The sequence below is a fragment of the Rhineura floridana genome, chromosome 7 (assembly GCF_030035675.1).
Source record: "Rhineura floridana isolate rRhiFlo1 chromosome 7, rRhiFlo1.hap2, whole genome shotgun sequence".
Lineage (NCBI taxonomy): Eukaryota > Metazoa > Chordata > Lepidosauria > Squamata > Rhineuridae > Rhineura > Rhineura floridana.
The window spans coordinates 32,701,196-32,725,532 of NC_084486.1; the positions used below are offsets into that span (position 1 = coordinate 32,701,196).

Consider the following 24,337-nt stretch of genomic DNA (forward strand, 5'->3'; position numbering starts at 1 on the left):
ATGGTTGGCTTAATAAAAGTACAGTAGTACTATGGATTTTGGATTTTTTCATTAACTTTGTTAATCTATGAAAAAGGTCTAGTGCTTTGCAGTGGGGTGTTACCAAAAAATACTGCTGTTCTCCTGAGAACTACTGTGGCTGGCCGCAATCCTCTATAAACTGACTTAAGAATGTCATCTTAACAATACTGTGATTATGTCTCTGTTCAAAAATTACTGGCAGTAGCGATCTTCTCTAGCTGGTGTAGAACAGGCTCCACCTCTGTTCCCATCATAACATATATCACCCTTCTCCAACTGGATGTCCTCTCTGTGTTTTGGACCAAAACTCCCATACGTCCCATCCAGCATGGTCAAAGGTCAGGGATGATGGGAGCTATAGTCCAACAACAGCTGGAAGGTACGAGATTGGGAAAGGCAGATGTAAATGACTGCTATGAAATGGCTGCTCCAAGTTGATGTGGACACCTAATGCCGTGGTTTCCCCTAAAGGATCCTGGGAACTGTAGTTTGTTAAAGGGATAACCCTCAGCAACCTTAACAAACTACAGGGAGGCTCGGAGGATGACAACAAGAGGGCCTTCTCAGTGGTGGCCCCCGAATTGTGGAATGATCTTCCTGATGAGGCACGCCTGGCGCCAACATTACTATCCTTTCGGCGCCAGGTTAAAACTTTCCTCTTCTCCCAGGCATTTTAGCATTTTAGTATTTTAGTATTTTAATGTGTGTTTTGTCTGTTTTAAACTGTTTGAAATTTTGAGGTTTTGGATGTTGTTTTAAAATTGTTTAAATATGTGTTTTAATTGTAGATGGAGGTTTTTAGTTTGTGCACCGCCCAGAGAGCTTCGGCTATGGGGCGGTATAGAAATTTACTAAAATAAATAAATAAAATAAATGGCTCTTAAAGAGGTCATAAAAGTGCTTTGGTGTGGATGTGATTCTTAGGAATCTGTCTTTATTCTATCTGCTTGTGAAACCATTCCAGAACTACAAATCTTTTGAGCTTCTCATAGAAGTTCCATTTCAGTTTTGCAGGTATCTTGTTGCCTGTGCTGGTCAACATGAACAAACATATCCCCTGATGGTGAGGAACAACATTTCTGCAATTTAAACAAATAAACCCTTAGCAGACATATTATTTTTAGTGTGTTTGATTAAGAGTTTTTGACACATTTTAAACCTGTAATGAAAATGGGTTGTGACATGAATAAATTTGGCCAGTTACATTGCACTGCATCCTATTTATTTAACCAGAAATGAGAAATAATGTTGTTTTTCCAGTAAATTTTCAAAATGGCTCCTGCTAAAGTGAATATACGATATAGCTAATGTTAAGCCATAGCTCACTTTTTTTCCCCAGAGGCAAAAATCTCACAGCTGAATTCAAATGGTTTCACAGTTCTCCATTTTGATGATCCGAGAGTGTATGCAGTCTGAGTAAAAGTCATTCATTTGAAACTGCTCTACTTTATGAACTGGAAAAGGTCAAAGAGATGCAACAATGAGTCTTCATTACATAGTGATTGCTTATTTCAGCTGTTCTCTCGCTTTAGAAGCTACACGGGAAAAATAAAAGAGGGCTTTGTTTTTCTTACTTGTGTGTAATTTAGGATACCAAATCTCTCTTGTACATTATGGCTAAGGTGATGGCTGGAAAGGGGGTGTCAAGCTAATAGAGCCATGCTATGTAAGGTATTGTGAATGATATACTGATGCATACAAATGAAGTGACATTATTGGCTGTGACAAGAAGAACTGTAAATAACACTGTTTTGACAGCTGGAGGGAAAACAAGGAAAAATACATATTCAAGATTGAGAACAATAAAATAATCTAGGCCCCAACCCAGTGTCATGCACACAATTCCGAGGGTTGGGTGTACATATCCAGGTGAGATAATCGGCAGGAGTGCCAATCAGCTATTAAAAGGGCAGGGGAGGAGATCTAAAGGCTCATTTACACGGCAATTTAATATGAGATCAAGGCTGGCTGCATTCCCTTTTAATTTGCAGTGATCGCATGACTTTTTTGCAAAGGGAAGGCAAGCCACTGCATTTCCCTTTAAATGCGAATCAAACCAATCCGCTGAAAATCCAAATAGTAAGGAAAAAACCGCCTCTGCTTCGCTGCATCCCGCTCATGTAGTCTCTTATTCCGATGTTTCCTGCTGGGGGGGTGGATCGTAACTTGCAGATACTCCCCTTTCTCCACCCACTAAACTCCCCATCAACTCCATTTCATTTCTGTCTGCTTAGCCGGCCACTAGCCTTCCTTTCTGCCCCTTCACTTCCCCCCTTAACGTTAACGCAGGTTTGTGGGTGTGCAAAAGGGCAACGTTAATGCCCCTCCCAAGTGCAAGCAAAATAAACGTCTGGGTTGTTTCAGGCTCGGAGGAAAAGAACACAACTTATAATGCGTGCGTTCACACACACACACACACACAGAGATCTGTCTGCCTGGAGGGAGAGAACCTGATTTCCCCTTCCTTACGTTCTTGGATTTTTAGCTCCCCCTCCCATCCTCATCAGCTGTTGTGCAGGAAAAGAGAGGCTTTTCAGCTCAAGGAAGCTCAGTTAAAAACCTCCTCTAAACTTTGTTTGTGTAATATCGCAAAACTGCCATTGTGGAAATATTATTCATTTAACATTTGATTTTATGTTTCATCGCAAACTAGTAGATTTTTTAAAAAAACAGATGTGAGAGGAATACCCCAGTTCACTATCAGAAGGAGGAATGAAAGGAAAAGGCTCCCTGTCTTTGCCACCTGCAGAAGCTGCCCTACTTTGCTTTCACTCACTCCCCCCATGTTTCATGTCAATTCCCCCCCCCCCAGGCATGTAATTGACAAGAAACAATGAAACTGACAAAAAAAACCTTCCCCTCTTCAATAGCAAAATAGAGAGAGAAGGGTAGTAATGACTTTGGGAGAGCCCAGAGTGCATAACAACCAACAACTTTGACGGTCTATCTGTTGGGAGGACCCTCTCTATGGTTATCAGTGATGACCTCTGAGTGGAGGGTAAGCACTGTTGAGGCTTACTTCTGAGTAAATAACTACCAGGTAGTTGCTTGAGGCTGCAGAAGGCACACACACACTTCCACTAGAAATTGTATTTCATAAATACTTGGAATACCCCACTCTCTTCCCGCTTCAGTGTCCAATTGACAAGAAACAATAAAAAAAAACCTCCCCTTCTCCACTGGCAATACTCCAGAGGCAGTAAACATGCAGATTTGGGGGCAGGGCCACAAGGAAACAGCGATACTAACCCTTTCCAGAGGAATGCCATGTGAATTGAAAGTTTAAAAAAACATATTGGAAGCTGGGGAGTATAAACCTTCCAAAGCTATAGCAATGGCAAAAGGTGCGTATTTACTATAAAGTTAAGCTCCCGTGTGAACCAGCCCTAAGTCTAGCTCCCTACACCCTCATCTGAATAGCGAATTTACACTACTGTTGGGTTCTTGACAGGCTACATGCGCCAGTTGTGGCAGCTGCACCAGGGAATGAATTGGACCCATTTCCACACATTTGCTGGATGGGGGCAATTATTTGTGGGGGGAGGGGCATACTTGAAAACCACTAAATCAGACGACTGTAAGCCAAGCTTACTTATTAAGACCAAGCTTGCTTGCAAGCAGGGAGATGTTTCTTTGTATATATCAAAATGATATGTGAAGAGAGGATTGAAACCTACCTCCTTTCCCGCCTTGTCTCACTGCTGTTTGCCTGCTTAATGCCATTCTCCCCCAGCCTGTTTAACTTCCAGTATCAGAACTGGGCCTTGTGTGCGTGTGTGTGTGCGTGTGTGTGTATATATATAAGACGGTTTTAAAAGCAACAAACAGAACTTCACTCAAGCTTGCTCTGGATCCCTATAAGGATTCCGTTAATCATCTAAAATATATATATGTACGTAATTGTGATTAACCAAACAGAGGTTTTTATTGTATTAACAAAACGTTTCAGCTTCCGCCTTCATCAGCTGCTAACATACAAATGCTGTTACCAAGGTGGCAGTAACAGAGCTTTGAGGATGGAATGCTCAGAAGGGCTTCATTTGCAGAAGCTAAGTAGTGGTGGTACTGTCCTCCAGGTTCAGGCCATGTGGTGCCAATGTGTCCAGAGAGTAAATCCAAAAGTTCTCCCTTTTAGTCAATGCTGCTGGATCTGCTGGCATCTCTATCGCTGTAATGGAAAAGTCCAACAGGCTGTGACCCTCGATGTAAAAATGCTTTGCAACTGGTTGCTCCACTTTTTTTGTCAAAATTGCCGACTTGTGGTTCCTGAAATGCATGCGTAGGTCAGTTGTGGTCCTTCCTACGTACTGGATATGACATCCTAGTCTTTTGCACTTGATGATGTAAACTATATTGCAGGACCTGCAGGTGATGTTCTGTTTAATGTAATATGTCCTGCCTGTCCTAGTGCTTGTAAAAGTGGCTGTCTCCCTGAGGTACACACAGGTGATACAGCGTTTGGAGTGACAAGGATGAGACACTGGATTGGTGATAGGTGGCTTAAGCACAGCTCTCACCAACAGTCTGCGCAAATTAGGAGGTTGACGAAATGCTACAACAGGAGGCTTGTTGATGGCTCTAGCAAGATGTTCAGAGTTTGCCAGCAATGGGTAGCTCTCCCTGATTGCTCGGTGATAGTTAGGAGATGCTGGATGGAAATCTACCACAAATGGAATCTGTTGCTCTCTGCTCTTTGACACCTCAGTATGATGGAGGAGGTTTTCTCTGGACAGAATGGAGGCTCGGTGGATGTTGCAATTCATAATATGTGGAGAATATCCTCTTCGAAGAAGGTGTTCTTTAAGTTCACTGATCCTTCTCTGGTATTTATTTTTAGTGTTGCAAATAAGTTTGATTCTCAGAGCTAAGCTATACACAATGTTCTTTATATGCCTAGGATGGCAAGATTTCCAGTTTAAATAGGCGTGGGCATCAGTGGGTTTGCTGTAGAGATCAGTGGCTATTTTGTTGTTTTCAATGGTGAGAAGGACATCCAGAAAAAGGATGTGCGGATTGTCATTTTATTACATGTAAACTTAATAGAGGGACGGATAGAGTTGATGTAATTTTTAAATTGTTCCAAACTCTCTTTACCATTCGTCCAGACCATAAAGATGTCGTCGATGTATTGACACCATTTAAGTGGTTTGTTGATGGCCTTTTTGAGGATCTCCTGTTCCAGTTTACCCATAAAGAGATTCACATATGATAGAGCCATGCGAGTCCCCATAGCTGTGCCTTGTAGTTACAGGTAGTGTTCTCCATTGAATGTAAAGTTGTTACAAGTCAGGACTAGCGTAGCTAAAGTTGTGAGAACCTCTGTCGGAGGATTGTTCATATCTCTGGTGTTAAGAAACTCATTTAAAGCCTGAATCCCATCATTATGTGGTATATTGGTATAAAGAGATGTGACATCTAAAGTAGTTAGTATGGTATTGTTGTGGAATTGATACTGCTTGTTTAAAGACTCAATTTTAAGCAAGAAGTCCTTGGTGTCTTTGATATATGATGGGAGGTTTTGCTCCATGTTTTGTAAATTTAAGTCAATGTACAGAGAAATCCTTTCAGTAGCTGTGTTGTTACCTGAGACAATTGGGCGACCAGAATTGTTGGCTTTGTGGATTTTAGGCAGCATGTAAAACCTTCCAGGGGTGGGATTTGGATTAACAAGGAGATCAGCAGTCTCCTCTTTAAGAAGTTTCCTACTTGTAAGGTTTTGTATAGATGTAATGATATGAGTATTGAGATCTGTGGTGATATCTGTGAGATCTGTGGTCAAGAAATCTATATGTTGTTTCATCCTTTAGTTGTCTTTGACCTTCTGCTATATAGTCTGTAGTGTTAAGTAACACAACAGCACCACCCTTATCTGCAGGTTTGATGACAACATCCCTTCTCATCTGAAGGTTCCTTGGGGCTATTCTTTCTTCTTTTGAAAGGTTGTCGTGAGTAGGAGTTGGTGTGTGGTTGTTGATGACTCTGTTTACTGATAAGAGAAAGGTTTCTAGGACTGGATTCCTGTTAATGTTCGGTGTCCAAGTTTTAGGTGGCAGAAACTGTAACAGAGGATCTCTATTGTAGAGGTCTATGTTGTTCTTAGAGTCATCATAAAAAAATTCAGCCAATCTGCATCTCCTTTCAAATGCTTTGATGTCACATTTCATCTGTGCTATATTGTGCTCTCTAGGTGTTGGGCAGAAGTTGAGGCCTTTGGATAGAAGCCTAATTTCATTAGGTGACATTTTGCCTGCAGTGAGATCTATTATTGTTGTGGAGTCATTTCTGTAAGTTATGTCAGGTGATCTTGTTATACATGTGGAAGTTTTTGGAGTAACTCTTTTGAATCTCCTGTTTTTCTTTTTCTTGTGGTTAGTTTTTGCTCTTGTAGTACATGAAAATATTTCTTTATAAATAGAACATTAAATTGGATGGAATAAGAGGAAGATGATATCTTAGAATATCCCTTTTGAGTTTTTTCTTTTTGGTGGCATGGACACTGATAAAAGTTGTCTGTTCTGTTTTATGGAGCAGATACAGGAGGCGTTCATAGTCGCATGGTGTTAGAGTGTTTCTTTGAAACATTAATTCCTGCTGTAGTGCGTGTTTCAAGGTCTTGATTTTCAGAAGATTCTGCTTAATAATCGTAGAAATAAGGAATATGCTCAGCTGATGTTTATGTGCCAATTTAGACATAAAGGGATACTTTCTAGAATAGAAATTGGTTTATAGATCTCGAGGCCTCATGGGATAATGTTTAAGGTCTTATATACTTTAAGATGCTCTATAGTAAGTTGGCATTTTGTAATCTTCTCTTGTAAAAACATTGCGTACCTTGGGTGGTTGTTGTGCATGATGGAGAACTTGAATGAAGAAGACTGAATCCTCGTTGGATGCGAGTTGCTTTGGTATACAGATAAGACAGTTCTGAAAGCAACAAACAGAACTTCACTCAAGCTTGCTCTGGATCCCTGTAAGGATTCCGTTAATCACCTAAAAATATCTATGAACATAATTGTGATTAACCAAACAGAGGTTTTTATTGTATTAACAAAACATTTCAGCTTCCGCCTTCATCAGCTGCTAACATACAAATGCTGTTACCAAGGTAGAAGTTATAGAGCTTTGAGGATGGAATGCTCAGAGGAGCTTCATTTGCAGAAGCTAAGTAGTGGTGGTACTGTCCTCCAGGTTCAGGCCATGTGGTGCCAATGTGTCCAGAGAGTAAATCCAAAAGTTCTCCCTTTTAGTCAATGCTAACTGTAATGGAAAAGTCCAACAGGCTGTGACCCTCGATGTTAAAATACTTTGCAACTGGTTGCTCCACTTTTTTTGTCAAAATTGCCGACTTGTGGTTCCTGAAGCGCGTGCATAGGTCAGTTGTGGTCTTTCCTACGTATCGGATATGACATCCTGGTCTTTTGCACTTGATGATGTAAACTATATTGCAGGACCTGCAGGTGATGTTCTGTTTGATGTAATATGTCCTGCCTGTCCTAGTGCTTATAAACAGCTCAAAGCAGCCAAGCCTAGCAACCAGGAGGAAGGCTTTGTCCATGTCCCCTGTGCACTCATTTTGATATAAAAAGCAGATCCCCGCGTTCTTCTATAAAAAAAAAGGAAAAGTGTGCATCTGATAAGCACGCACACATCTTATTTGGTCCTGTGTAGCCCTTTAGAGTGAAGCGTAGGTGGACTGCATGTGAAAAGTGATATTCCTGCTCTAAGAAACAAGTCAATAATGTGTTGTTTCTTCTACCATTTTAATTTATCTACACATCATTTCCAGTCTACAGTTTACAATAATTTAACTGAAATAGAAAAAGTAGGGTGACAGAACAAGGAGCATTTTTATGAAGGGAATCATAGTGGTTTAAAGTCATTTTGCCAAGACAGTTTCAGTTGGCTGACACATAATGAAGTGGCTCATGTGCGCCTGGTGTAATAGTTTATTCTGCAACAGGCTGCCAGCTGTGATAATTCTTAGGTGTTCTTGTGACAGAGAAAATAGACTTTTGAAGAGGGAGCCACAAATACAAAGAGTACAAAAGTACACTGAGCATGGCAGCGGCTGTATTCATCAACATCAATCAATTTGCCACACCACTGTGTTAACTGTGTTCAAGCTATTACACCTACCTGGATAGAAATTAGTCTTGCAAGCATATCCATTCTTGATCCTGACTCTGAGATCATTTTTGCTGCATTAATCACATCTGATGTATCCTTCAGTGGTCCTCTACCCCTTAAAGAAAGAAAAGCATAAGATACAGTGAATTAAGTATGCCTTGCATGACTGGAGTTAGCTAAATAAGAGTGGTCATCTGCTCTGCTCCTGGATCTGTCTGGTCAGAGTGAGGGAGTGCTTTCAGGGAGGGCACCAGCCAAAACGGGCACTGACATTGGCAAGGGAGGAGTGTAACTCCCTCAAGCTCCCTCCTGTGACGATTCTAACTACCATCAAGACTCTTGTGAGGATTCTAACTGGTCAATGCAATTCAATGTAAACAAATGTAAAGTGATGCACATTGGGGCAAAAAACCTTAATTTCACATATATACTCATGAGGCCTGAATGGTGACTGAATGTCGTTGTAGTTGATAGCTCAATGAAGATATCAACCCAGTGTGCAGCTGCTGCAAAAAAGGCAAATTCTATGCTAGGGATCATCTGGAAAGGTATTGAAAATATAACTGCCGATATCATAATGCTGATATACAAATCTTTGGTGTGGTCACATTTGCAATACTGTGTACAGTTCTGGTCACTTCATCTCAAAAAGAGTATTGTAGAGTTGGAAAAGGTTCACAAAAGGGCAACCAAAATGATCAAGGGGAGGGAGCAGTCCCCTATGAGGAAAGCTTGCAGCATGTAGGGCTTTTTAGTTTAGAGAAAAGGCGAGTCAGAGGCAACATGATGGAAGTGTAGAAAATTATGCATGGCATGGAGAAAGTAGATAAAGTTTTTCTCTTTCTCTTATAACACTAGAACTTGTGGACATCCAATGAAGCTGAATGCTGGAAGATTCAGGACAGATAAAATAAAGTATTTCTTCATACATTGCATACTTAAACTACGGAATTCACTCCCACAAGAGGCAGTGATGGCCACCAACTTGGAATGGCTTTAAAAGAGGATTAGACAAATTCATGGAGGAGGCTATCAATGGCAACTAGCCATGATGGCTATGCTCTGCCTCCAGGGTCAGAGGCAGTCTGCTTCTGAATACCAGTTGCTAGAAATGGCAGGAGGGGAGAGTGCTCTTGTGCTCAGGTCCTGCTTGCGGGCTTCCTATAGCCATCTGGTTGGCCTCTGTGAAAACAGGTTGGACTAGATGGGCCATTGGCCTGATCCAGGAGGCTCTTAAATTCTTATACTATGTAAGACTCAGGGTGGCAGAAGCTACCGAATTCTCGTGACCTGGGAATTGTCATCTATTCTGCTCCTAGATCTGATTTGGGGGAAAGAGCCTTTCTTAGGGAGGATGTTCTTTGTCAAAGACAAGACACCCAGAACTGCCACTGACATCAGCAAGAAGACGATGCTCTTGATTGCGTTATGTATTAGCAGAGTGACTGGAATAAATCAGATGGAGTCCATAGAGAGAAAAGAAACTGATAATATTTTACTAAGTGTAAATTGAACAAAAAGAGCATATAATATGAGGAGTAATAAACAAAGATTGTCTTTCTTAGGTCAGGCCTAAGAAAGAACTACTTTCCAGTTCCTCCAACTCAAAATTTAACTGTCTTCCTCACTGACAGCTAACTCCCACCTGACTAGAATCCCCAGCCAATCAGAGCCTGCTGCCAGCCATACCAATAACAGAATTAACCTCTTCACACACTGAATGATCTCTGCTGTTGTACTTCCAACAGTAAGAGCCTGCTTTCCCCTCTTCCCTCCCATTCCTTTTTCCTTGGGTGTCATGTCTTTTTTAGGTTCTAAGCCTGAAGGCAGGGACCATCTTAATACAGATTTTTGTAAGCTGCTCTGAGAGCCTTTCTGGCTAAAGGGCGGGGAATAAAAGCCATAAATAAACAATAAAGTCAGAGCCAGCCAATCATGAGCCACACTGAGCTGTCTGTCTCATATGGCAGATGAAGAGGGACAATGGAACCAGCCCGTGCAGGGCTGCCAGAAAAAGGGCAACCCCTTGTCACTCAAGTTCCTGGTGATGGCAGTTGCCTGGCCAGGCACTTTGGCAAAAACACGTGAGATCCAGGGAAGCTTCTCTGCAGCACCCACAGTAAATAGTAGCTGCCGGTGCAGGAATGGTAGGTCCTGACTTTTCCCAGGTGACAATATAGCTTGGTCTGGTCCTGAGTAACGTTGTGGAGAGTCTATCAATGGGATACCTGGCAGCTTAGCTGACATAGGAAATTTTGGTAACTGATTGCAAAAATTGTCAGTGAACAGTTGATTATATGACCTTGTCCCAGTCCCATCTCACACCATGTTTACTTCAAGTATGATGATTAATACCACTGATCTACAGTTAAAGTGTTAAATCCAGTGTGGTGTAGTGGTAGTTAAAGCCAGTGTGGTGTAGCTGGACTAGGACCTGGGAGACCAGGGTTCAAATCCCCACACAGCCATGAAGCTCCCTGGGTGGCCTTGGGCCAGTCACTGCCTCTCAGCCTAAGAGGGAGGCAATGGTAAACCGCCTCTGAATACCGATTACCATGAAATCCCTCATCATAGGGTCACCATAAGTCGGAATAGACTTGAAGGCAGTCCATTTCCTTCTACAGTTAAAATTGGCCACATCTAGATGTGAAGAGAGTATTTCTCAAAAGAAAAAGAACCCTCCCCCAAATACCACTTTTTCACTGAATTTAATAAGTGAATGCTGCCAGGGACAGATTTACAGTAAATTTTAAATGAACCAATAGAGTCTGGTTTTAACCATTCCACTCATTGATCAAGGGGAAAGAGATAATGCCTTTCTAATTACGTCCTGTTCAAAAGTAAACAATGCAGCTTAAATTTCCCGCTGCCAATCCTTGCAGTGATTTCTTGGATATCACCTATGAATGAAAGTTAGCAAGTACTGGCTGGACACAATCATTTTCTAGGGACCTAGTAGAAGAGCTCATGTCTTGTCCCAATACAATTTGATTAGTTGGACTTATATTCTTAAGACAATTCAAGACTGTCAACTTTATTTGCTACATATGTTTGGGAGCTGTAAAATAACCTGCATATTGTGGTTGAACTTGTCAAGGATTATCAATACCTTGGCGCAGTCATTAACCAAAATGGAGACAATAGTCAAGAAATGAGAAGGCGGCTACGACTGGGGAGGGCAGCTATGAGAGAACTAGAAAAAATCCTCAAATGCAAAGATGTATCACTGAACACTAAAGTCAGGATTATCCAGACCATGGTATTCCCGATCTCTATGTATGGATGTGAAAGTTGGACAGTAGTAGACATAGCGGATAAGAGAAAAATCAACTCCTTTGATATGTGGTGTTGGAAGAGAGCTTTGCAGATACCATGGACTGCAAAAAAGACAAATAATTGGGTTTTAGAACAAATTAAACCAGAACTATCACTAGAAACTAAAATGATGAAACTGAGATTATCATACTTTGGACACATAACGAGAAGACAAGATTCACTAGAAAAGACAATAATGCTGGGAAAAACAGTAGAAAAAGAGGAAGGCCAAACAAGAGATGGATTGATTCCATAAAGGAAGCCACAGACCTGAACTTACAAGATCTGAACAGGGTGGTTCACGACAGATGCTCATGCAGGTCGCTGATTCATAGGGTCGCCATAAGTCATAATCGACTTGAAGGCACATACCAACAACAACATTGTGGTTAGAAGTGACTTAGGGTAGACACACTTACTGTTCGACCAGTTCCAATGCATCTCAATTCTCTTTTCTGAAAATGGGGATACATGACTCTAGTCAAACCCCACCCCTTTTTACTGTAAAACCTGGTGGGAGCAGCTTGAGCATTTTTTTTAATCGCTACAAAGAATTTTTGAACCCATTCCCCCTCCAGGTGTGGCCAATGGAAACACTTTGCTGTAGGCGACTAGTGTTCTCACATATTTATCATTAGATAAATAACAAGGGCATTGGTTGTATTTTTTAGGGGGAGACTAGAAATTACATTGAAATTGGATATATGGGTCAAATATACACAATTTTGAGCCTCTATCTTCTAGATCCAGTCTTCTCTCATGGAATCCACTGAAAAGCTGCCCTCAAAGGGTGGGAGACTCATTGGAGTGGCATTCCAAGAGATGTGAAAACTAGAGCTGTTGCTGCAACTACTCCTACTATTATTATTTATTGAATTTATACCCCACCTTTCTTCCTGAAGTAGCCCAGGGCGGCAAACATAAACAAAACAACTTAACAAGAAAGAAAAGGATATTAAAAACAGTTCAAAACATTCCAAAACACTACAATGAAAAACGTTCTAAAACACAGTTAAAAACATTCTTTCATCAGTGATCTTCGGGTTGCCAGGAACAGCCCCCTTCAATCATCAAATACCTGGGTAAACTGGAGTGTTTTCATATTCCTCTTGAAAGTCAATAGTGATGGAGACAGACACACCTCACTGAGGAGGGCATTTCACAAATGGAGAGCCACCACTGAGAAGGCTCTGTCACAGGTCAGAGCCAACTGGGCAGTGCTCAGTGGCAGCACCACCAATAAGACCTCACCTTCTGATCATAGGATCCGAGAAGGTTGATACAGGGGATGGTTCTCTTTTAAATACTTTCTAAAAGTATCTGCTGAAACCAGGCCAGAAACCAGACTGGAATGAATCTAGATAATCTGCTTTCTCTAGGATTGCCTGCTGTTGGCTGGCCACTAGCTCCTAAATTACCTTGTCCAGCAAGGGAATATTAGAACTGAAGAGTAGTTTTCTAAAACATCTGGATCCAGGGAGGGATTTTTTTAAGAGCGGTCACACCACTGCCTCGTTCAAGGCAGTGGGCATAATTCCTTCCTGTAGTTGGCCACTCCCTGGACACATCCAGTCAATCCTTTCCTAATAGATTTTACCAACCAGAAGGGAACAGTGGAGAACCCCTCTGCCCTTAATGCATACTCAGGCCTCTTTGATACCCAACAATAGACTGTAGCCATGTGATCAACACAAGTCAATCATTCACTTTTTCATTATTAAGCCATTTGTTACTTTGGGATTCAGAGATACTAGTATATAGCCATTTAAAGACACCCAGTAAGTAGATTCAGGGCATTACGGATGCTCCTGAGGACTATCCCATGCAGTCTGAAATCAAGGGGTCTGCTAGTATGAGCAGCGAGCGTCCTGTGTATCATTTGTTCTAAAAACAAACCCTGTACATACACCTGGAAATCAGTACGATGCTAGAAATATCAGTCCATCTACTTCCTTTGTTCAGTTCTTCCCCTCCCACCCCAAGCATTGGCAGGAGCAGTGGAGCTGTATCAGTGTAAATGGAGTAAAACAATTATGCAATATAGATATGATGCAGATTATGGACTTTGGTTACACAGTGAGAGGCAAGCCAAGGAAACTCTGCGGCATGCTCTGCTAAAGCAAAAGCACTACATCAATCCTTGGAGTAAATGGGCTCATGAAGGGTCATTCATACTGATGTAGACCCCACAGGAAATGCCAAGTCTGTACAACAATAGTATTCCATTGATGTCCAAGCCACTTCTGTTGCATAAGGGCTCTTCACCCATGTGCTTTGCCAGATTCCCTGGTAATGTGCATGACTTCTATGTATTCAAGAGGCCTCCAGTCTGCTGGCACTCCTGGAGTCTTCCCTGAAAGATGGGGATAGCTCCTAATGCTCAACCGGCATAGTGTGGGAGTTCTGCCAACATTCTGCCAACTGGTGTTCTGCCAAATCCTTCAGACGGCAATCCAGTATAGGATTGTGCCCTATATCATGCCAGCAGTGTTACATTAACATGAATGAAGATCCACAGAAATCATACTCATTGTGCTAGGAGAGTTTCCTCTGCTGATAAAGATCAGACATGAGATGGAAAAGAGCTGCACTGATCTCACTCCCCATTCCCTGGATGCAAAAGCAATCCCCATTGCCTGATGGCATCAAGGAAGGCCACCCTAAATCATACTGCATAGATTGGCTTTTGACACCCTATTACAACTGCAATATTTCAAGCAGTAATTATTGGGGGTCAAACTGCTCTCTGCTGAAGTCAGTGCACAGCACCAGGCTTCACAGAGACAATAAATGAATGTATATAGACTTTCTATAACTGGATTAATTCTATTCCCTCCATCTTTGCATTTCTCCTTTCAAGCTAACAACATTTTGATTTATGTTTGGACATTAAGGTATATATTAAGGATGGAAAAAGTGGAAGTCAATATTTTTACAAAACGTATGAACAGGAATGGTATTTTGCATGATGATAACCTTCATTTATGCTCCCATAACAAGTACTGCACAAAAAGATGATGGAGAAGAAAATCAACTTTGAACCTGCCTCATTGGCTCAGATAGTGGGTTACCTCAGCTAGAAGGCTTGGACTGACATCAGTCTTTTTCTTATATCATCACTTTGTTTTCTGAAGCCTCATGATGATTTCTCCACTGACTATGATAGGAAAATCAAGAAATGTCTGTAACTTTTAAAGGGCAGAATTTGAGTAAATTTGCAGGCATAGTATATTGCCTCAGGATGAAGCCTGTCATATTTCAGACAAATAGGTACGGTGTGTGTGTGTGTCGCACTTTAGGAGTTTTTTTTGTAAAAAAGAGAGGAAAATTCCCTTTGTTGTTTTATGGACAATTTGTTGTGTCTTTTGTTGTGTGGCTATGTTACACACATACACACACAAATGTTATAATGTGCAACAAGCACCAGTGTATAAACCCTTCCCTGTTTGTAAAGCCCCGAGAGCCTCAGCCCCCTACTATTTCAGGCAGAGAGGTGGGTTGGGTCCTTATAGCTCTGTGTTTCAGAGATGAGACACTTAGCTCATCACTGTCCCTGTATTTGAAGAGTAGCTGGCTCTGAACTATACTTTGCTCTTTCCTTCTCAGTACAGTAGCAGGTGGCAAAGGCTGCCTCTCACAGTGCAAATCTTCATCTGGCAACCTCACATGATCCTCTGGATGGTTTCTTGGAGCTTCCCAAGTAGAGAAGAGAGAGGGTTTCTGCAGTGTGCTTCTGTCCACTTCAGAATATCACCTTATTAGCTGTCTTCACAAAATCAGATGACTTTCCAACTGCAGGAAGAAACCCAGCATCCAAATTTTTCTTGGATGTGCTCCTGCTTTTCCAAAGCCACCAACTGTCTCTTGCACCTTGACCTTGGAAATGACTATTTCATGCGATGGTGTTACTTTGCTTTATAAAACATGTGAGTTGCAGAACAGTGAAAACTCAAGGCATTCCTGTGCATGTTTGCCTAGGGGTAGGTCCCATCAAATTCAGTGGGCTTACTTGCAAGATTATGTGTGTAGGACTGAAAATCTCAGGAACTGGACCACTGGCTTAGCTGAGCAAGTCAAGAGAAGGTGTCACTAGACCATCACCTCCTTATTTGAATTTTATTTATTTATTTATTACATTTATTGGTTGTTTTGTAAACTGACTTCTTTCCCCTACCTCAGTGTTTTGTATTTTGATATTTTGAATGTCTGTTGTAAGCCACTTTGGGCACAGCTCACTGTGGAAAGGTGGCATATAAATAAACTCAATTAATCAGTCAATCAAATCTGCCCTCATCCCTTGTTACCGCATTCCCTGATCACACCTGCCTCATGGCCCCAGAGACACACAACCTGGCTGTCATTATAACACAGAGAGCTCAGAAACAAGCTGAGAGACTCACTCAGTGCCTCTACTTTGCTAATTTTTCAGCACCGGGTGAAGTAGACCAAGGGTCTTGTGAAGTTACAGCCTTCCTCTGCTCTGGGACCCTGAATTGTTAATCAAATGTGATGACTTTGAATGTCATTAAGAGAGAAGAAAGGAATAGTACATTTTCTACTATATAGCATATCACCCTCAGAATATTCTAGTAAATTATTACACATAGATTTGCATTTTCTGGTCTGTTTATTTTTCAAATGTCATTGAAATTGTCATATTATGAGTGAAACGTCAAACTGCTAAAAATATTCTGAACAGATGGATGTCATATAGGATATTCAGTAAAAGAACTAGACTCATGGTCTTATGCTTTTATTTAAAAAAATGATGGGGGGCAACTTTGATCTGATATATATTGGCATAGAATGCTAGAGGGGACACTAAAAAACTGTTAGCCATATTCAGTTTAAATCAATGTAGAAGAATCTGACATTATAACACATGCTGAAACAGAATCAGAAAGGAATTTAAAAACTTTTAGCAAATAAGAATTATTATATCTAACTGCAAACAGGTTTCATGTGTTGACATCTCTCTGTGCTAGTTGTAAGCAAATAATAATTTTGCCACGGGATAACTCTGAGAAACTAGAATGGCTTAGGGATAAGCCCTCTTCAGCAACTGCTGCTCCCTCCCTCCCTCCTTGTGCCCTGCTGTTTCTGGCAAAGACAATGGAGGAGGTATAGGGTGGCCATGCGTTTTTTACTTTGCAGAGGATTTCCCTCTATTTGAAAGGGTGTTTGATCCAAGTCCAGTTCAGAGATAAAGAATCATAAGAAGGAAGAGGAGGGACCTTGAAGATGCCCTTCAGCTGTTACAGGGCTGGCCCCAGGCATGCCAGGGCCCTTGGGCACCAGGCTGCCCTGGGCTCTGGCACCCGCACTCATGCACACCACACCTACCTACCTTCCACAATCCACTGCAGAGTCGCATCCCTGCCATCAACCAAGATGGCAGAAGGGGAATCAGCCCCTTAGGGAAACTTCAGCAGCCAGGGCCTGACCTGATGGCCCTCTGATGCCGGCCCTGAGCTGTTAGCGCACCTGGACAGCAGACTAAACAGGCACATACTGTAGGTCACCTCTGCCTCACTATAATGAGATATATTACATTTCTACTTAAATTGTAGTAATTATTGCTAATTTTGCATCTATTCATATACATTAGCACATGCAATTTTTATGCAAATCTGTGTCCTCTCTTTTTGGTGAGTTTTCCTCTCTGTTTTTTAATCTGTACATGGCCACCCTAAGGGGGAACTTTATACACATAAGGCCATAGCTTAGAAACATCGTTCTGCTGTAACCAATTTCTCAGAAGCAGTAAGATTACATATGAGTTTGTCACCTAAAAACAGACAATGTGACTCAACCATTTGACAAATACAATAATTTTGGGAAAGACAAAGGGAGAGAGGCATGTACAAATCAGCAGGTAGGAAAAAAGGAAGGATGTAGGCAAGATATTGGAGGGGTGTTCCCTCCCGCTGTCTCTCAGATGTGAGATTTCAGCTTCACAGCAAAAGGAAGGATAATCCCATGTTCTGCTTTCCCTTCAAATGTGGATATGATAAATGCCAAAGAGATGCTGGCAAGCCTTCTTTATGAATAGTGTGGGAGTAATAAGGACATGTTCTCTTCAGAAAAGGTGTGAAATTTATTTTATTTTATTTGGTTTAAAGTTAATAGTATTCAGGTTTGAGAAAACCCTGTGAATATAGTGAGCAAAATCTGGCAGACGTTAAGAAATGACTAAGCCTTATTGAATGGAATCAAATGCATGTTGTTCTACTGATGGAAGGGTCCACCAGTGGACCAGGGAAAGAAGCAATTAGTGGTGATCCCACCTGTCTCCTGGAGACCCCAAATTTGATTCAGAGGATTGGGGGGCCCTAAAGAACAGACGTGGGCTGGGCAGGTAGGAACAGCCAAAAATTATGTCCCTCACTGTTCCACTGATGGATGTCCTATCAATGGAATGACACCCATTCCATCTCTTCCATTCAAATCAATTGTACTTATATGACCAGCTGTTATGACAAGATTGCGCTTGATGTGCAGCTGCCAAATTGGCTACTTATGTCTGGATAGAGGTTTGTTCATGGAACTCTAGACTGTGTAACTACCAGAGGAAAAAAGTATTAGTAATAACTTTTTTTAAAAAAAGTAACTGTGACTGACATTAAACCCTTTAAATATAACACTTTGCCAGTTGAACCTGTTCTGTCATTTAAAGCAATTTATTTTTATCAGGATCATCCACTACCAGTGCTTTTTTCTATCAGACACTGTCACTGAGATATTTCATATTGGTTTCAAGCTCAAAGTCTCTTATCTGTGTTAGATCTCACTGTGACTCCCTCAAGATTCAACAATGTTTGCAAAATAAATAAATAAACATAGCAGTACTTCTTCTTGCTCGGTAAATAACTGTCAGCTATTCCCCACTTTTCTTTTCTTTTTTGAAATAGTGCTTGGATTTTGTCATTGAAAAGACAAATACATCCTGAGCATTTATTTTTGTAACTGAATAAGATAGCAGACTTTCCTCCTCTCCTTATCACCCCCCAGTGGACCACGGAGCCAGATCCTGGCAGGCTTGGAAGCCGAGTCAATCAGACACATACAAAGTATCTGATGGGCATTTCAGACCTCAATCCTGGTGAATTGTCAGTTTTACTGGATGGATTAGATGTGTATGGCAACATGGAACAACACCTGTTACTCAGCAAGTGATGTGGACGGAAAATGGTTAAGACTGAACCAGGTGGTTGTACCTGGAAAGTTCAGGGGTTCAGCTAAATCCTGGAAAGACCTCAAGGCTAACAGACAATCCTTATAATGAGATGTCATGTGAAGTTTGGCTACACCAAAAACTCCTTGACATAAACAATACATGAAGCTGCATTCTCCAAGTATAGGTTCATATTACAGGTTCATATTACTTCTCTTGCTTGAAACTGCCCCAAGGATATTCCAGGGCAGGAGAACTTCTACATCTTTCCATCTCGTATGCAGTTACATCTGCTCTGTGCAGATAAGAGGTTAACTAATACTCAGGACAACCATTTAACAATGTAAGTGTAACATTCTCTTTTCTAGTAACTGGAGCATATTGGGTACCACACACCTCATATTTAAGCTTCCTAGCTAGTGTGGGAATAACTTATTGTTCTGGGGGTACTTTTTGAGTCTCCCATGTTGAGGAAGAGGTATACAGATATCTGAATTTCAGACGTTTATGTTGATCTGGAAAGATGTACACATTTCAAAGGAGGGGTGAGCTCTTGCAAACCCCTACATTCTTCTTGGGCTCAGATTAAAATTGCAAGCTTCCCTGGCTGCTTATTTTCCATTCCTTAATGTGATGGAGAAGGGGAAAATTAGATGCTGCAGGCACAAAAATCAAGTGGCGGGGGGAGCCCATTCCCCTTGAGTGCTTCATGGGATGTGCTTTCCCCATCACCACCCTTGTTTTTTGCCTCTGCAGTCTCGGAATGTTGCCCTTTTTCGGTGTAATAGCATGAACACTAAATGCAGAGGCTGCCGGGGCAAAAGCTGAGCAGAGAGTCCATTCCCCACAGGTTCTCTAGCACAAACCCCACTGAAATTAACAGGAGCAGCACAGAAACAGGCACATAAATGGCTATTGTGTTATGAGAGTCTTTGGGTGACCCTCTGCTAATCTCATATGTATATTTTCCATGTATTAGTAAGACCACTGCAGGTACACTCAGTTTGCAGCTCATTCCTAAACACACTTACCTTAAAACAAATCCCACTGATTTACGGTAAATTGAATTTCTTTTCAAATAAGTGAGTTAAGCATTGCAGACCAACAGCAGTTACAATTTGAATTATATTAAAATTATGTGAAGATCAGTCATGGGGAGGGGGAAATTAGTTCTCTATCTTGAACACAAAGTAGCAAAATGAAACAGATCAGTTTATATTAATCTGATTCCCTGAAGTGTCAAATACGCCTTTTCAAAGCAGCAAAAAGCAAGTATCTCAGCTTCGATAATAAAAACAAAATTAGGAACAAACGAATAGTTTTTTCCTAATTCTTTAACATGAATGGGAATAAATGATAGCATTTCATGGCCTGCAAATGAACATTTACAAACCCTACTGTGAGACACGCGATTTCTATCAGGTAAAAACTCTTCTAAGAGGGAAGTCGCATTTCTGAAACAGAGCATTTATTCAGACAGAATGAAGTGAAATTATCTGGGTAAAATAAATTATATACCTAAATGTAATTGAGCAATCAGCATGTTTATGGCTGATGGTCCAAACAGCTGACCTGTCTTTTTTTATCATCATGTTACTTATAATCTTGTTAATCAAATGACTGCAGCAATCGCAAGAAAATGTTAATAGCATGTTCTCCTGCTTTTAAGTATTTCCAGCTGTATTTGTGACTGAGGTAGTTTGCAACATTAGACAATACAGACATTACCGATCAGCCAGCTTGCCACAGGATCCCATTCTATACCCCCACAACATTTCACAGATGGAAACGGGGGCCCTCCTGTGAATATGCAGGGAACAGAGTCCACAAAGTTAAGACAAGTGTCACATGAGCAACAATAATAATTCAGTGCACAAAGAGCAGGTAATGTCTAGTAACAAAAGCCAAGTCATTGACTGCAGTATGTGCATGTATGCGTATATTGCTATTCAGTTAACTATGTGAAGCATTTTGTAGAATGCAACCTGGCATTCTAGTAACAAAAGCCTGGCAACCAAGAGGTCTTCTGTATCTTTAAAAGTTGGGCAGGAGGAAGGGAGAATTCCACCTTGAGGTTTTTCCCATTACAGTGTTGCAAGAACACCTGCACTTGGCTGACTTTCTCTTCCCCTAAAGATACAAGATCAGTCTCAGGCCATGGACCTGGCAACCCTATTTCCTAGGCCTCTATCCCTAGTTCAGATTTGGTTGAAGAATTCAAGAAATGGCACTTTGCACGTGCTTAGAAGCCCTTTCATCATTACTACATTTTTTCTACACCCAGTCAGGTACTTTCTTCCCACCTCAGACTCATTTTGGCACTTGATCTAGAGAGCTTTCTTTTTGCTTTCCCGTATTTAGTAGCAAAATACGTAGATTTGCAGGCATCAGCAGAGGTGAGACAGGGGCAGCTTCTTCTTTTCTTTTGTGTGTATCTAAACACAATTAAGTGTATTGAGTGCTGTATAAATAAGAATCTTCCACTATTACCTGTGGGTCTTTAAGAGTGCACAGGATACGTTTTTAGCTTAACAAGATGTGATCTGTTAGCTTGATGGTTACTTATACTTCACAGCAAAATCTTTCTAGCATATTCAAACTAACAAGCAGCCCTGCAAAATGAAGATGTCTCTTTAAACAAGAACAATTCTAACTACCTTCACAGATAATTATGTTCTAGGATTGGCTGTAGATCATTACAGGAATACCATAGATATTTTCCTGGTAGAGGCTGGATGTAACAGGGGCTGACCTGGCATTTCAGTTACCTCCATTTCTCAGCAAAAATCTCTCTAACTTTTTTAGTCCAAAAGGCTCAGAATTAAATACAGAAGAGGAAGATTCCCTCATGAAACACCGAGAGATGCTTTGTTCTCACATTAGAGAATTACTTTTTTTCCCTTTAGGAGTGTTTCTGGGTCTATGTAAATAGTGGGCTCAAATGGCAATGAGATGCAAAAATTACAATCTGTGATTATTCCATTGAGCTGAAATGTATACAGAATAAGCAGTGACCATTCACCATATCAGTAATTGAACACACATCTTTCTGCATTTACTAAATTGATTAACAGACAGTTGCTTTTTAGAGATGGCAGGGCTAATTATAAATGAAATTCATGGATTTTTAGCTTTCCTTGGGCACACAGCACATGTATGTCAGGTGAAACCTTTGACCTGACGTTTAAGTCTCCAGTCCCATGCACACTTACTTAGAGGTAATCCCCATGGAACTTAGTAGGACTCACTTCTCAAGTAAACATGCATAGGATCAGACTCCATGGTCACAATGATACTTGGGGGCTGGAGTGTGCCCAGAACTTACTTTCCCAAACCACTGACCATTCCTGAACTGCCACTGTCTAAGATGGTGGTGTTTAATAATTTTAGAGTCTAACTGCAGAGTCTGATAGGGAATTTAAGACAGAAGATGAGATTACAAGTTCCAGTTGCCCCCACCTAACAGACAAATAAATAAGTTTTTTAAAAGGGGGAAAAACAGAAAAACCCGGATTTTCTACCTCAGTCAGTCAGAAAAATTACTGGTGCATTACGAAAAACGATTTAATCTGGCTTTAAAATTGCCTCCAGTTAGTTACACTCACATATCAGGCAGAGAAATAAACGTAAGAATCACAGAGGAAAAGAAGGGTAAGAGGGATTCAGAATCATGCCCCCCCTTTTTAAAAAGAATTCTCCACCTCATACGCGGGGGCAGTAAGCTATAAGTAATTTTAATGTAAGCTTTCATTGGTGGTTCTTGTATATTTCTGAGTGCTCACAGAAACAGCTAGACAGAGTGCCCCCCCAGAAATTGTATACTTGGGGGGTGCTTACTATTCTAAGAAGGAAACTGAAGCCCCCCCTCCAAAAAATAAGCCCATCAGCATTCTATCTTCATTTTGAATAGAATGCTCCTGTTCAAACAATACTTAGGGCTGATTCACATGGGAGCCACACTTCGTATTAAAGACAAAGCTTTTCCCATTGCAATAGATTTTCAATGTTCACACCCTCTTCCAATCTGTTGTTTTCAATTCACAATAAGTATTGCTGCTTCCTTGTGGCCCCGCCCTCAAATTTACATTTTTGCTCCCTCCGGAGTATTTTTAATGGAGAAGGGGTGGGGGTTTGCTGGGAGAGTGTGGGGGTGCAATTTACATGAAAAACTTTATTCTGTCAGATTCGTTTCCTTCTGACATATTTATAGCAAAAGCCCTTTTTTATTAAGTACTTATGAAATGCAATTTTAGTGGTAGAGTGTGTGTGTGTGTATGCGTGCGCGCACACCTTCTATCACATTAGTAATTGGGCATATGGAACTCAGAATGCAGAGGGGGATGCAATTCCCATGACTGTTTGGACTTAAAGGCTGAAGCCGGGAGAGTGCCTCAGCGTGAAATTGACATGACACTGACTAGATCCCCCCTTTCTTCCTTTTCCTTTTTTAAAATTATGTAGTTGGAGACAAGGTGTGTGTGTGTGTGTGTGTGTGTGTGTGTGTGTGTGTGTGTGTGTGTGTGTGTGTGTGTGTGTGTGTGTGTGTGTGTGTGTGTGTGTGTGTGTGTGTGTGTGTGTGTGTGAGAGAGAGAGAGAGAGAGAGAGAGAGAGAGAGAGAGAGAGAGAGACGACACTGCCATGAAAACTAACTGCCGCTGCCACCCCCACTGCGTGGGAAAGTCGCAGGGATATTCAGCTTCGCTTTTGCAAAGCCTGAGGGAGTTTGGGTGGAAAGAGTTCGAAAGAACAGGAGTGAAGGAAGGCAGTTTTCTGGGTGAGTAAGGGGCAAAAGAAAGGAGGGCTGCAGCAGTTCAGGAGCAGCCAGTCAGAAGTTGCTTCTTGAGCCACCAGAAGTAAAATGGAATTCATGGAAAGTTTAGTTTAGGGAGGAGAAAGGGGAGTATCTGAAGTGACGATCCACCCCCCAACAAAAAAACATCAGAGAAAAGAGCCTACATGGGAGGAGCACAGCAAAGCAGAGGCAGTTTTCCCTTCATTTATTGCATTTTCAGCAGGTTGCTTTGATTCGGATTTAAAGGGAAAAGCAGCAACATACCTTCCCTTTGTCTGCAACATCATGTAAACTGGGCGAATTAACTGGGGTGCAGGTGGCACCCATCTCACATTAAATACCTGTGTGAACCAGCCCTTAGCCATGGTGCTTGAAGCAGCAGCCATGGTTTAATGGTGGAAAAAACAGAACTGTTAAGCCACCACCCCAAAAAAAACTATACAGTTTTAACAAACCCCCGAATAATATTTCAGTCCTCTGAGGCTGTTTTTGCTCCACCCCTCAAAACCGACAAAGGTCTGAGTGCACTAGGTAAAATACCAAATTTAAGGAAAAGACAGTGCAAGGGAAAGAATTTTCCACAGGTAGAGAAGGATGTCATCTTTTTGCTTACAGGGCCATTAGCTTATCTTTTAAAGGGAGGTTGTTTAAGCCAATTCTTCAGTGAGAAGACTGCATGGCAAAGTGCAGAGACACAAAGTCATGATTTACCATCCTCTAGCACCTACAAACACCTAGCACCCAAAACAATGTGCATTTTCAAGCTGTCAAGCTTTTGTTTTGGCACAAACTTTATATAAAAAGATAATAGAAAATAATATATTGATGAAAAGGGTGCCACCCACCCTTTTTCCTACCCTGTGGAATTTTTTTAAGCCTTAGGAGAGCTGACCACACTTCTATTTAGC

The 24,337-nt window shown here is 41.3% G+C and overlaps 1 protein-coding gene across 5 annotated transcripts in view; it reads right to left on the reverse strand.

The window, feature by feature from the left end:
• The window catches only part of CTNNA3 (catenin alpha 3), a 1,138,512-nt gene that overhangs the window by 37,862 nt on the left and 1,076,313 nt on the right, over window positions 1–24,337 (reverse strand). For all 5 annotated transcript variants that reach the window (XM_061635143.1, XM_061635147.1, XM_061635148.1 and 2 more), the window contains one exon: window positions 8,158–8,263. In XM_061635143.1, coding sequence (XP_061491127.1) covers window positions 8,158–8,263 — 106 coding nt within the window. The remainder of the gene's footprint in view (window positions 1–8,157; window positions 8,264–24,337) is intronic.